General features: G+C 43.2%; 1 protein-coding gene across 1 annotated transcript; it reads right to left on the bottom strand.

Moving 5' to 3' along the window:
- Positions 1-511: 511 nt before the first annotated feature.
- On the bottom strand, positions 512-15,322 carry LOC112221575 (agrin-like). Its single transcript, XM_024383712.2, has 3 exons — positions 14,414-15,322; positions 12,415-12,676; positions 512-1,268 (listed from the first exon to the last, which is right to left on the bottom strand). The coding sequence occupies exons 1-3, from the start codon at positions 14,600-14,602 to the stop codon at positions 955-957; spliced, it is 765 nt and encodes a 254-aa protein (XP_024239480.1). The 5' UTR covers positions 14,603-15,322; the 3' UTR covers positions 512-954.

The following is a 15,322-nucleotide window of genomic DNA, read 5'->3' as shown; positions in this document are numbered from 1 at the left end:
CGCAAGTGAAGCTGGATGTGGAGGTCCTGGGCTGGCGTGGTTACACAAGGTCTGCGGTTGTGAGGCCGGTTGGATGTACTGCCAAATTCTCTAAAACTATGTTGGTAGAGAAATTAACATTAAATGATCTGGCAACAGCTCTAGTTGACATTCCTGCAGTCAGCATGCCAATTGCATGCTCTTTCAAAACTTGAGACAGCTGTGGCATTGTGTTGTGAAAAAACTGCACATTTTAGAGTGACCTTTTATTGTCCCAAGCACAAGGTGCATCTGTGTAATGACCATGCTGTTTAATCAGCTTCTTGATATGCCACACCTGTCCGGTGCGGTGCAGTGGTGGAAAAAGTACTAAATTGTCATACTTGAGTAAAAGTAAAGACACTTTACTGGAAAATTACTCAAGTAAAATGCACACAATAGAATAATACTTGAATAAAAGTTTTAAAGTACCTGATATTAAATAACCGCAAGGTAAATGTACTTAAGTATCAAAAGTATGAAACGTAAGAGCTGTAATTCCAAAAAGCAGAACAGCCTGCCCTTTTATTTGGTATGCGCTTTTCATAAAGGTAACATTCTAAAGGATGCACGAAGTTTAGATTTTTAAAAAGGAATGTTGATTCTCAAACAGGCAACACTTCAAAATACATCTCTGACAGACTAAATACATCTCTTACAGACAAAATAATAATGAAGTAATATAGCCAGTAAACTTAAGCACTTACACGTACAGTCACGTTGCTTTAATCCTACATTACATAAAAAGTACATGTACAGAACCGAACACAATCTCACTGTAGGAATATGAGGACATCACCACTGATGGAACTGTATTAGAAATCAGTGTCTCAGGTCTTTGTAACAAGGACACATATAACGTGAATTTTAAACATAAATTAACAAAACGCATAAGGCACCCGTGTCCTTGGGCTTGCTAGTAGTATTAAGATGTCATTACTTGAAGTTGAAGAATTTACGGATCACCTTCAGCAAAAGCTGGTTTTCAAAGTTTCTGGAATCCAGCCTTGCTTTCCAGGCAGCTGATGCAGCTACGGGTGTGATTAACCACAGAGACAGACTTACAGACTGCCAAGAAGGACTTGAGCAACTCCATATGATCAGCTGAACAGGCCAGACGTCCGTCCTGCTGTTTAGAGCTTTCTTTTTTTGAGACATCTTCAATGCAGAGAAGAAGTCCTCATCTGATGAACTGGTGCCATCACCTAGCTGCAGCAAGGGTTCTTCCAGGTCCTTGATGTAGTCCATTCCTGAAATACAAGGAAGATGACAATAGAAATCATGCCGTTATGAGCATACATTAATCCATCCCCGAGCTACATAAACCAAGCAACAGGGCTAAATAGGTTACCCATTGGACTGAACCACAAAGTCAGGATTGTAGTTAGATGGGTGGTTCTCAAATCTATGATGTTTCAAAATGTAAACAGTTGTTTAAAATACTGTTGATTAACCACATGCTGTCTTATCCATTCTGATGGTGGCATCATCCTTTGTCCATGTTTTGATTTTGGGGAAAAAGGATTGCGGCTGCAATCAGCTCAGGGTGGTGAAACGTGGCTGAAGCGCTTCTTCAGTCCCAGGTGTTGCACATCCACCAGAGGCTTACAGTACTTCAGGGACAACTTGATTCAGTCCCAGTTGTAGGGCATCCACCAGAGGCTTACAGGACTTCAGGGACAACTTGATTCCATCCCAGTTGTAGCACATCCACCAGAGGCTTACAGGACTTCAGGGACAACTTGATTCAGTCCCAGTTGTAGCACATCCACCAGAGGCTTATAGGACTTCAGGGACAACTTGATTCAGTCCCAGTTGTAAGCACATCCACCAGAGGCTTACAGGACTTCATGGACAACTTGATTCAGTCCCAGTTGTAGGTCATCCACCAGAGGCTTACAGGACTTCAAGGACAACTTGATTCAGTCCCAGTTGTAGCACATCCACCAGAGGCTTACAGGACTTCAGGGACAACTTGATTCAGTCCCAGTTGTAGGGCATCCACCAGAGGCTTACAGGACTTCAGGGACAACTTGATTCAGTCCCAGTTGTAGCACATCCACCAGAGGCTTACAGGACTTCAGGGACAACTTGATTCCATCCCATTCAGTACAGGACTTCAGGGACAGTTCAGTCCCAGTTGTAGCACATCCACCAGAGGCTTATAGGACTTCAGGGACAACTTGATTCAGTCCCAGTTGTAAGCACATCCACCAGAGGCTTACAGGACTTCATGGACAACTTGATTCAGTCCCAGTTGTAGGTCATCCACCAGAGGCTTACAGGACTTCAAGGACAACTTGATTCAGTCCCAGTTGTAGCACATCCACCAGAGGCTTACAGGACTTCAGGGACAACTTGATTCAGTCCCAGTTGTAGGGCATCCACCAGAGGCTTACAGGACTTCAGGGACAACTTGATTCAGTCCCAGTTGTAGGGCATCCACCAGAGGCTTACAGGACTTCAGGGGCAACTTGATTCAGTCCCAGTTGTAGGGCATCCACCAGAGGCTTACAGGACTTCAGGGACAACTTGATTCAGTCCAGTTTTGTGATCAGCAGTTTGATAGTTGGAAGTAGCCACCCCATCTGGACATTGGTTTCAGCCGGCAGGATGTTGACGGCCATTGCGACTCGGCTCATGGTGGCAGCAAACTCTGAGAAAGGCGAGTTCAGCTGGTTTGAAAAAATGAAAAAAAAGATATATATACACACATGTATTAAACACACTCAGCAAAAAAAGAAAGTCCTCTCAATGTCAACTGCGTTTTCAGCAAACAACATTTTTTTATGAACATAAGATTCAACAACTGAGACAGAAATTGAACAAGTTCCACAGACATGTGACAAACAGAAATGGAATTATGTGTCCCTGAATGGGGGGAGCACGGGGGTCAAAAGTAACAGCCAGTATCGGGTGTGGCCACCAGCTGCATTAATTATTGCAGTGCATTTCCTCCTCATGGACTGCACCAGATTTGCCAGTTCTTGCTGGGAGATGTTACTCCACTCTTCCATCAAGGCACCTGCAAGTTCCCGGACATTTCTGGGGGGGAATGGCCCTAGCCCTCACCCTCAGATCCCACAGGTCCCAGGTGTGCTCAATGGGATTGAGATCCAGGCTCTTTGCTGGCCATGGTAGAACACTGACATTCACGCACAAAATGAGCAGTATTGCTGGTGGCATTGTCATGCTGGAGTGTCATGTCAGGATGAGCCTGCAGGAAGGGTACCACATGAGGGAGGAGGATATCTTCCCTGTAACACACAGCGTTGAGATTGCAGGCAATGACAACAAGCTCAGTCCGATGATGCTGTGACACACCGCCCCAGACCATGACGGACCCTCCGCCTCCAAATCGATCCCCTCCAGAGTACAGGCATCGGTGTAACGTTCAATCCTTCGACGATAAACACGAATCCGACCATCACCCTGGTGACCCCTCCTGTCTCAGCCTCCAGTATTTATGCTGCAGTAGTTTGTGTCGGGGGCTAGGGTCAGTTTGTTATATCTGGAGTACTTCTCCTGTCCTATTCGGTGTCCTGTGTGAATTTAAGTGTGCTCTCTCTAATTCTCTCTTTCTTTCTCTCGGAGGACCTGAGCCCTAGGACCATGCCTCAGGACTACCTGACATGATGACTCCTTGCTGTCCCCAGTCCACCTGGCCGTGCTGCTGCTCCAGTTTCAACTGTTCTGCCTTATTATTATTGGACCATGCTGGTCATTTATGAACATTTGAACATCTTGGACATGTTCTATTATAATCTCCACCCGGCACAGCCAGAAGAGGACTGGCCACCCCACATAGCCTGGTTCCTCTCTAGGTTTCTTCCTAGGTTTTGGCCTTTCTAGGGAGTTTTTCCTAGCCACCGTGCTTCTACACCTGCATTGCTTGCCGTTTGGGGTTTTAGGCTGGGTTTCTGTACAGCACTTTGAGATATCAGCTGATGTACGAAGGGCTATATAAATAAATTTGATTAGATTTTTTGGTGAGACAAAACCGCGACTTGTCAGTGAAGAGCACTTTTTGCCAGTCTTGTCTGGTCCAGCGATGGTGGGTTTGTGCCCATTGGCGACGTTGTTGCCGGTGATGTCTGTAAGGCAGGTTCTCACCAACAGGCCTACAAGCCCTCAGTCCAGCCTCTCTCAGCCTATTGCAGACAGTCTGAGCACTGATGGAGGGATTGTGCGTTCTGGTGTAACTCGGGCAGTTGTTGTTGCCATCATGTACCTGTCCCGCAGGTGTAATGTTCGGATGTACCGATCCTGTGCAGGTGTTGTTACACATGGTCTGCCACTGCGAGGATGATCAGCTGTCCGTCCTGTTTCCCTGTAGCGCTGTCTTAGTGTCCTAATTTTACATAACTGTGACCTTAATTGCCTACCGTCTGTAAGCGGTTTGTGTCTGAAGGACCGTTCCACAGGTGCATGTTCAGTTAATTGTTCATGCTTCATTGAACAAGCATGGGAAACAGTGTTTAAACCCTTTACAACGAAGATCTATGAAGTTATTTGGATTTTTAAGAATTATCTTTGAAAGAGGGACTTTTCTTTTTTTGCTGAGTTTATATTAAAAAAAATAGTTTCCTAACCCTATAAAAATGGGACCACTAACCTGATTTAACTACAGTAATCAATGGCTGGATGAGTAGTTGGCTAAATGGATTAATGATTGTGTATGAATACAACATGTGAAACAGTTACTAGTCCCCAAACAAAGGGTCAAGAAAAACTGCAACAGATTTAGAACACATTCAAGACCTTATGACAAAATACATAATCATTACTTACAATGTTCAGAGAACTCTGACAGCCGCCTATCCTTTGTCTTTGAAGATTATTTCTACAGCCATGAACCAGGAGTTCCACCTTGTAGCATTTGGGCATGGCACTTGGAGGTCGCTTCAACTGATTCGGCTGTAAGTGTGGATCTTCCGCATGTTCCAAAGTGCTTAGCACTTGTCAAATGTTGAACGGGACACCTTTTTGTAAGCCTCACCGGACGTTGCTTTCAGGGCATCGACTGTAGATACTAAGTTGAATAGGTAACAAGCACAGCGCTGGTGCGTCGGCAGCTGGTACTCAAAACCATCTTCATTGAGGATCGTTGCCACCTCAACAAATTCGACTTCTTCACTCTCCTCTTGTTCCCCTTCCTGTCCTGGCTGAGCTGCTGCTTCAGAACCCACTGCTTCTACAGTCTTGTTGTTATCATCTTCTACAAAAACTTGGAAAGTTTAAGAAATTAGAGCTGTTGTCTGTTCTCACAATCTTAACCCGGATTTCAAACTCAGAATGGATTTAGGGTGCCTGCCAACACATCAAAGGTGTGTGACTGTCAGGGTCAGACTGTCAGGGTCCAGCCACTGGGCTGTGACACCAATGAAGCTCAGTCTTCTTGCAGACAATCAGTCGGTGGTGATGGTGATGTGGTCAACTCCTCTCATGGCCTCAGTCACCTTCATTTCCTTGGTAGCTTCAATCCTGGAGCGTAGTGTGGGCCTTGATAAGATCTTCGAGTTATGCTGCAGATCCTTGACAAACTCTCTTAACGGTTGTTGATGGTGTAGGGAGTCTTTGGGGGATGTTCTCTTCAGTGTGATTGCCATCAGTTCTCCATACTTCTTAAGATTGTGTACATGCTTTCTCTGAAATAAGAAAAGAGAAAGACAGTTACTTAGCTAGATAACTACCATCACCAAATACTTAAGGTATAGGATCCTAATGTTAAAGCTATAAACAACTGTTGAGTTTGTTACCACCATTTAATATTACAATGAGAAAAAACAACATGTTAATTGATATAGCTAGTAGGTTACATAAATAACTCAAGTCTACAGTAAGCTAGCTAGCTAGGGAAGAACCATTTTATCAACTAACACAAGGAATTAAATGGCTAGCTAACTGTGTGTTCGCTAAAATTAGAACACTTGCATTAGTTAACTTGCTTGCTTGACCACGTGTTTAGAGAAAAGGTACTTGGCTAGACTAATGTGAGCTGACTAAAATGTGCCCAGATTCAGAAACTACTAGTTAGCTAGCTTGCTATCAAGCTCCCAAGATAGCTCATGTCAGTTGAGTTAGCTCACAAAAATTCAGAATCTGGGCCAGCTAAAGTAGGTAGCTACTAGCTAGTGAACTATTTAGGTATAGGATTAGCTAGCATCAACTAACACTGCTTGTTGCATTAGCAAATGTGGGCTAGCTAGGTTAGTTAATGTTATTCTAACAGTAGGCTTACCTCAATGGTGATTTTTAGGGTCGACCATGGGTTCTTGAACGCTAGCATTTCCTGAACTTTTGGTAAACATAACAGACATTTAATCCGGTATGGTGGATCCTTAAATTCTGAGAAAAGGAAAAGGCACTTATTTTATATACAGCCAAGGGTGTTACGTCCTCATCAGGAGGTGGAGGTGGTAGAGAGATGTCAGACAGGATTGTGCAATTTCGGACACTGAGAGGATGACTAATTTGCACCCGTTGGGTGTGGTTTACACTTTCAAACCCTTGGACTTGCCCAAACTGAAGAGGATTGGATCAACTCTGCATGTCGTTGCCTGCTGCCTTGCAAAATAAGTTCACCCATCAGTGCCCAGACTTGCCGATGTTGCTTGCATCTTTTTTCCAATTTGCGTTTATATTGTTGTTCAGTGTGCACACACACACACAGCCTTCAGAAAGTATTCAGACCCCTTGACATTTTTTTCCACATTTTGTTACGTAACAGCCTTATTCTAAAATGTGTTCAAATAAATTCCCCTCACCAATATACACACAAAACCCCATAAAGACAAAGCAAAAACAAATTATGCTACAAGCTCGGCACACCTGTATTTGGGGAGTTTCTGCCGTTCTTCTCTGATCTTCTCAAGCGCTGTCAGGTTGCATGGGGAGCATTGCTGCACAGCTATTTTCAGGTCTCCCCAGAGATGTTCAAATTCCGGGCTTTGGCTGGGCCACTTAAGGACATGTCCCGAAGCCACTCCTGCGTTGTCTTGGCTGTGTACGGAGGCTCTGGAGCAGGTTTTCATCAAGGATGTCTCTGTACTTTGCTACCACCAACACGCTTCACCGTGGGGATGGTGCCATGTTTACTTCACTCAGGCCAAAGAGTTCAATCTTGGTTTCATCAGACCAGAAAATCTTCTTTCTCATGATCTGAGTCTTTAGGTGCCTTTTGGCAAACTCCAAGCAGGTTGTCATGTCCTATTGTCTGGCCTGATTAGTGGAGTGCTGCAAAGATGGATGTCCTTCTGGAAAGTTCTCCCATCTCCACAGAGAACCTCTGGAGCTCTGTCAGAGTGTCCCTGACCAAGGCCCATCACCGAATGCTCAGTTTGGCTGGAAGAGGAAGAGTATTGGTGGTTCCAAACGTATTCCATTTAAAAATGGAGGCCACTGTGTTATTGGGGACCTTCAATGTTGCAAAAAAATTGGGATGTGGTATGGATCTTTTATTGGCCTCTTCATGCCTCTGGAGGCTCCAAATTGTGTCACACCCTCCGACCACATTTTCAGATCTAGACTAAATGTATGCTTGGCCACAGGAAATGGATTATGAGATGGGCATACTTACATTACATTAACACACACACACACACACACACACACACACACACACAATTGAAGTTGGAAGTTTACATAAACAAGTTTTAATGACTCCAACCTAAGTGTTTCAACCACTGAACACATTTTTTGTTAAACAAACTATAGTTTTGGCAAGTCGGTTAGGACATTTTTCCAACAATTGTATACAGACAGATTATTACACTTATAATGCACTGTATCACAATTCCAGTGGGTCAGAAGTTTACATACACTATGTTGACTGTGCATTTAAACAGCTTGGAAAATTTCAGAAAATTATGTCATGGCTTTAGAAGCTTCTGATAGGCTAATTGACGTCATTTGAGTCAATTGGAGGTCTACCTGTGTATTTCAAGGCCTACCTTGAAACTCAGTGGCTCTTTGCTTGACATCATGGAAAAATCCAAAGAAATCAAAAATTGTAGACCTCCACAAGTCTGGTTCATCCTTGGGAGCAATTTCCAAATGCTTGAAGGTACCACGTTCATCTGAACAAACAATAGTACGCAAGTATAAACACCATGGGACCATTCAGCCGTCATACCGCTAAGGAAGGAGACAGCAAAGGACCTTGACCTTGATGCTGGAGGAAACAGGTGCAAAGGTATCTATATCCACAGTAAAATTAGTCTATATTGACATAACCTGAAAGGCCGCTGAGCAAGGAAGAAGACACTGCTCCAAAACCGCCATAAAAAGCCAGACTATGGTTTGCAACTGCACATGGGGACAATCATCATGCTTTTTGGAGAAATGTCCTCTGATCTGATGAAACAAAAATATAACTGTTTGGCCATAATGACCATCATTATGTTAGGAGGAAAAAGGGGGAGGCTTGCAAGCCGATGCACACCATCCTTACTGTGAAGCACGAGGGTGGCAGCATCATGTTGTGGGGGTGCTTTGCTGCAGGAGGGACTGGTGCACTTCACAAAATAGATGGCATCATGAGGTGGGAAAATTATGTGGATACATTGAAGCAACATCTCAAGACATCAGTAAGGAAGTTAAACCTTGGTCGCAAATCGGTCTTCCAAATGGACAATGACCCCAAGCATACTTCCAAAGTTGTGGCAAAATGGCTTAAGGACAACAAAGTCAAGGTATTGGAGTGGCCATCACAAAGCCCTGACCTCAATCGTATCGAAAATGTGTGGGCAGAACTGAAAAAGCGTGTGCGAGCAAGGAGGCCTACAAACCTGACTCAGTTACACCAACTCTGTCAGGAGGAATGGGCCGAAATTCACTCAACTTATTGTGGGAAGCTTGTGGAAGGCTCCCAGAAACGCAAAACCCAAAACATTTGACCAAAGTTAAACAAACAATTTAAAGGCAATGCTACCAAATACTAATTGAATGTAACTAAACTTCTGACCCACTGGCAATGTGATGAAAGAAATAAAAGCTGAAATAAATCACTCTACTATTATTCTGACATTTCACATTCTTAATATAAAGTGCTGATCCTAACTGACCTAAGACAGGGAATTTTTACTAGGATTAAATGTCAGGAATTGTGAAAAACTGAATTTAAATGTATTTGGCTAAGGTGTATGGAAACATCCGACTTCAACTATACATACATACACGACTGTTCAACAGTTTGAGGTCACTGAGAAATTCTTGTTTTCCATGAAAACATACATGAAATTAGTTGAAAAATGAATAGGAAATATAGTCAAGACGTTGACAAGGTTAAATAATGAATTTTAATCTATATAAATAATAATTGTGTCTTTAAAACTGCTTTCGTCAAAGAATCCTCCATTTGCAGCAATTACAACCTTGCAGACCTTTGGCATTCTATTTGTCAATTTGTTGAGGTAATCTGAAGAGATTTTACCCCATGCTTCTACCCCATGCTTCCTGAAGAACCTCCTACGTATTGCCCAGCGACAGCCCCGAAACCTGAAGGATCTGGAGAAGGTCTGTATGGAGGAGTGGGCCAAAATCCCTGCTGCAGTGTGTGCAAACCTGGTCAAGAACTACAGGAAACGTATGATCTCTGTAATTGCAAACAAAGGTTTCTGTACCAAATATTAAGTTCTGCTTTTCTGATGTATCAAATACTTATGTCATGCAATAAAATGCAAATTAATTACTTAAAGATCATACAATGTGATTTTCTGGATTTTTGTTTTAGATTCCGTCTCTCACAGTTGAAGTGTACCAATGATAAAAATTACAGACCTCTACATGCTTTGTAAGTAGGAAAACCTGCAAAATCGGCAGTGTATCAAATACTTGTTCTCCCCACTGTTGATATTCCATTCAAATTCTGCCGTTTCCAAATACAATAGTCATTCACAACATTAACAATGTCTACACTGTATTTCTGATCAATTTGATGTTATTTTTATGGACAAAACGTGTTTTTCTTTCACAGTCAAGGATGTTTCTAAGTGACCTCAAACTTTTGAACGGTGGTGTACATTCTGCCCTTTTTTCTTAATTCAGACTCTAAATTGCCTTTGAGGGCCCAGTAAACAGAGATAAAACGTTGGGAGTGGGTCAAATATGGAGCTGTGCTTGTAATAGCGCCGGGTGTTTACAGAGGACTTGTAAACACTCCTTTGGGGGGGGCTGCTGTTAGCGAGATAAAAGCATTTCTTGTGTGATCCCATGCAAGGTACTGGAGTGGCCCGTACTGCGGCACTGAAGCGCTGTGGAGCGAGTGCGAAACATGATGCCTCCAGGCATCTAGCTACACCGTGGAGCTTTAGTAGCACTTCCCGACCATGAGATGCCAAGCAAAACATACATCCTCAGCATTCCAAGTGAACACTAGAACAAATAATTTCCTCACCATCTCTTCCTCGCTCTTTCCACTTCATTCGCACTTATCCTCTCTCTCCCCTTCCCCATGCATGTTACACAAAGACTCTTTCCTCCCCACCTAGCTCCGCTAGGCATCCCTGGGCCTCTCCTTGCTGTGGAAATGTCAAGAATGGGAAGAAAGAGGATACACTGAGCGCAGCGGCAGGTAGAGCCATGTCCGACTGTGCTAACATCCCCAGTCTTCTCGATGGGTGGTTGGCTGCTCGCAGAGGATGGGATCCAAATTGACTATCTTAATTAAAGACTTTGCAACTTTGAAGCCTCAAAGCTCATTCTTCAGAGGAATGCCAACCAAATCACCTGGCTGAAATGGGTCCCGGAAAAAAAACTAATCTGGATTTGTATCTAACCACGAGAGGCCCGGATATGTACTATGCAATAAGTGTACAGCAATGCAATATATTACAATTTCAAATACATTGCAAGTTAACTTGAATAAAGCTTGAAAAGTTTCATAAGGTTTCATTGAAACAGGACACAAAAGCATGTTCTCTCTTCACTATTTAATTTTTTTGCAGTAGCATGCATAACACTAGGTCCTCTAGCTGGTTATGTGAAATATTGGGCTCCTCTGGCCATGCTAAGAACCTCTTCAAACACAAGGCACCCACAACAAAAAAGGACACATTCTACATCTATATAGTAGTTGCTAGAGCAAAGAAACTCCCCTCTTCGCAACAAAAATAAATAAATAAAAATAAAAACAAGGAAAAAAGGTACAAAAAAGGTTAGCAGGTTAGCAGTACAGTGTTTCTTGCTTAGACAGACAAGCAAATTCATTTGTGCGTGCCAAACTCAACCAAACTCTATAAGCAAACTGTGACCATTGGAATCACCTGCTACCGCGAATGAGTCATGCACCGACTGTTTTCCCTGGTATTTGAGGCCTTCTTATGAAGTCTTACTTTGACCAGCATTATCACGCACCAGCTGAACAGCAACAAGCCATGCTTGCTGGCAGAGGTCAGATAGGGGCATAGTCACGGACTCATTAGTCACGGGTATGGGTCTTCTTATAGTGGCTGACAAATGGGTTCTCTACAAAAAATACCAAGAGGCAAACCTTTTCAATGAACTCGTATTGCAGTGGGGACGTTTTCGGTATCTACAGCTACGGCTGGCTAAAATGTATTATTTGTGTCCTTTTTTCTCCCCAACTCAGGAAGCTCCTCGAAAACTATGTTCTCAAGTGCAGACAAGTCTGATCTATTCATTCGTTCTCCACTTCAGTTTCCACCTGCTACCGACTCTGCCTCTGTTTAGATAAAATGAGAAAGGCACCAAGGCTTTGCCACTAACAGTAGTGTGAACATAACGGTCAACTGCTAAAAGTGTGTGAGAAATGTCATCCCCAGTAAATAACTCAAAGCTCTGGGTTATATGTAAAAAGACTTAAGGAGCTCCCCTGACTACATAAAACGTCCCACTGACAAGGGTCAAAGGTTAGGGTTCAAGCCTCAGGGAGGTCATTTACTGTCTCTGAAGGTGTTCATCAAAGGGGACACTGTCTACCTCCTTGAGGGCTGACAGATCATTGAAGGGCCGCACCACATTCACCATGACAACCAACATGCTTAGACACTCAGGTGTCCCAATTTGTCTGAGTACTGGGAAACAGAGTTATGGGTGTAACCCTACAGCTCTGAGATTTCAGACACCACCTACTTGTGATGCATGAGAGCAGGGATTGTGATGCCTAGCTTTACAATGTGACTGCCCAATACAACTGTCAGAATAACCTTAAAATAATCACATTAACTAGCAGGTGGCCACTCCTGAAACACTTCTATTTCAATTTCCATGAAATTGACTCTTCTCAGGCTAATGTGTGAAAGTTTAGCAACAACACATTCAGTTCACCTGGCTGGCACTTGCAGCCAAATTAGATGGGACACTTAGAGATGGGGTGTCTATTCCATACAGTCCTGTTGAGACAGAGAGAGAGGAGACAACAAAATGGCGGCTTACCGTCCACACAGTGCTCCACCTCCTCCAGGTTACGCAGGGTAATCCTCATCAGGCTGGAGTTGAGCATCAGCTCATTCTTGTGCGTTGGCCACATGAACTCCGGAGCCAGGTTGACAAAGAAAATGCGTGTGTCGCCAGTGGCAACCTGGTTGTCGCAGACCTCAGGGTCCCCAAAGCCACCAATCATCACCTTGTTTCCACCGTCCAAAAGAACCTCGCCATTGACCATGGTCTTTCCTTTCAGGTACCGCCATACCCTCACCTTTACCAAGGCCATGGAGAAAGACAGTGGGGGGTTTAGCTCTGTATTGAGGCTGTAACTTTAACAGTAGACTGAACAAGATGACATCATAAACAGGATATGATGTCTGCAAGTGGAACGTTGTCATATGGTTTATGATGTCATTTTGCAGTCTAACTTAAAGCAAACATTTAATAGCAAAAGTATTTTGCAATAATTTTAGTCAAACAAATATATTTCAGCCAGGGCTCCAGGACTAATCTAAAGTATTGCAGGGACTTATTCTCCAAAGCACTTACTGTAATACAAATGTAAAAAGGGCCAAATTGTATACATCACAGAGTAACAGGGTTGAATAATGACTTACTTTCCTGGACAACATCTCCTAAACCCTAATCTTATTTCCAACAGAAGACTTTGCATATTCATTGGTAGGTTGTCATTTCACTTTACGGGCTGGTGTCATTTGGTGGTCCAGATCCCAAAATGGGACAACTTATCTACATCCCAAATCATGAGCCAAGGAACCATAGACCAACCAGCAGGTTGCAGATCTGGAAGATCGCCGACTGCCACTGCTTTTTAAAAATGTACAATGAATGACCAAAGGAATTTCTCAATGATAGACAATGCGGAGGGGTTTGTGGCGGACTGTTAATTGCAGGATTGGCTTCTGTCATTGGAAGAACTTGTTTGCAGACCTTTTAATCTTAATGCAGCACAACAAGCTTTTCACACACCAATTGGAATATGTATTTATCTATCTGTTAACAGTGCACGTTACTACATGATTTTGCAACCAAGGCATCAGAATCTCAGGTGCAACCTCCTACTGCCAGTGTGCCCTAGAGCAAGGCCCTTTAACCCATAACCTGCTGCAGGGGCATATCTTTGTGGCTGACCCCGTGCTGCTTCCAGCCTCTCGTCTGTTGTGTCTGCAGAGTTAGGGATAACACAAGATCGCAAAATATTCATTCTGTATTTTTATCTTTATGTATTTTTATCATCTTTATCCTACTGGTATAATGGTTTGTCCCGTTTGCAAAAAAATGTAGTTTATTGCTTCCAGAGAGATGCATACCGTTTTCAACATACGAAATGGACCACTGACGATTCAAACGGATGCAGTTTGCAGGAGGTCGGTCAAGGGCACTGGCAGGTGGTTCACAGCATGTTTGAGATGATTAAGTGGCAGTACGCCCAGTAGCTATATAATTGATGGTTAGATGGTAAAAACTTTAATGAACACGTAAGATATGGATCTTTAGTGTTGTGCTCTGTGACAAGGTAATTGTCAAAAACTACCTCATGCCTATAAATAAAGTCTGAAGAACCGCAAATGTAACGCCGTATAGCTAATTCAAGCATTTAAATCATTAGAGCCCAATTGACCTTCCCTTTGAATACAAATCTGTGTTCCCTATGTATGTATAAAAGGGTTTATTATCCTAAAATGCGTAATAAAAGTCGTTTGTTGAAAGGGGCGATATTGTTACTTATTTGCTCAACTTTTGCCTTTATTTTAAGCTTTGCGAATGTACGAGTAAAACTGATGCACTGATTCGAATGACCGCAAATTAACAAAATATTCCAAATGAAAAGTGGGCTGGTATTTGACAGGTGCACCCTTGGCGTTACATGTAATCCTACTTAAACATGTGATACGTTGTAACGTTTTCAACGCGACTATGTTCAAGACGGTTAATGATTGAACAGCAACCTCATTCAACAGAAATCTATCAACTCACTCAGTCTTACCTTGCATGAGTAGGTATTGTGCACTGGGTCCATGTTCATGATTTCTTCAACGGTGCCAGTCAGAACCACGTTCGCCTCCTCTTCCCTTTTCTCCAAATCTTCCTCCGGGCAACTTTCATGACCCCGTTGACAGAAAACCGCGACTATCATCAATGCCCACCCGTACAAGTGAGTTTGCTCTGAACCCATGGTCACGAAAACGGAGAACAAAAAGTTGCGGACGAAATTAAATCTCTGCGACGCAAAGTAGCCTAGAAATCGATGTCGCAACAATACTCGCTATTTCGGTTAGAGTAATGCTTCTGATTTCCCTACTGGCCACGAAGCTCCCAGTTTCAGCCAGAACTCATGCATCTACTACTGCGTCGGGGCCAAGCTGCCTGACTGGGAGCCGGCAGGGAGAGAAACGGGTTCTCTCTCGAGGAATGCGCTACACTTCAGCCTCTCGATTCTTTCACAGTCACCCCTTCTGATTTTGCATGCAGTCTGAATGGTTGACACCACTGGTGAAGGGGACCTTCGTTTTCAGGAACTCTGTCGAAAGTGGTGTAAAACGCCACCCTTCGGAGAAAGGACGCGTCCAATAGAACAAGTGTAGAACCAAACAGGGATTGCACTGTGACAATGAAGTAGTCTATGCCTATATTGTTTAGTTATAGCCTAATCTAAACTATAAAATAACCATTTACAAACAGTCCAGAACTGGAAATAAAGTACACCTTTCCTAAGCAATCATATTATGGATCTTTAAGATTTCCCATGATAAACATCTGTAAATGCTACCATTATGTCACTTTTGTTAGAAATGGGTCACTGCGTACATTTCCACGCTTCACAAATTAATTAAATAGCCTGCCCGTCAATCTATACGAGCAAAATGTCGGGTTTACGGTGCGCTCTCGAAAACAG

This window comes from Oncorhynchus tshawytscha, linkage group LG22 (genome assembly GCF_018296145.1).
Source record: "Oncorhynchus tshawytscha isolate Ot180627B linkage group LG22, Otsh_v2.0, whole genome shotgun sequence".
In the NCBI taxonomy this organism is placed as follows: domain Eukaryota; kingdom Metazoa; phylum Chordata; class Actinopteri; order Salmoniformes; family Salmonidae; genus Oncorhynchus; species Oncorhynchus tshawytscha.
The sequence above is the reverse complement of the archived record's forward strand: the minus strand, read 5'-3'. Positions and strand labels throughout refer to the sequence as shown.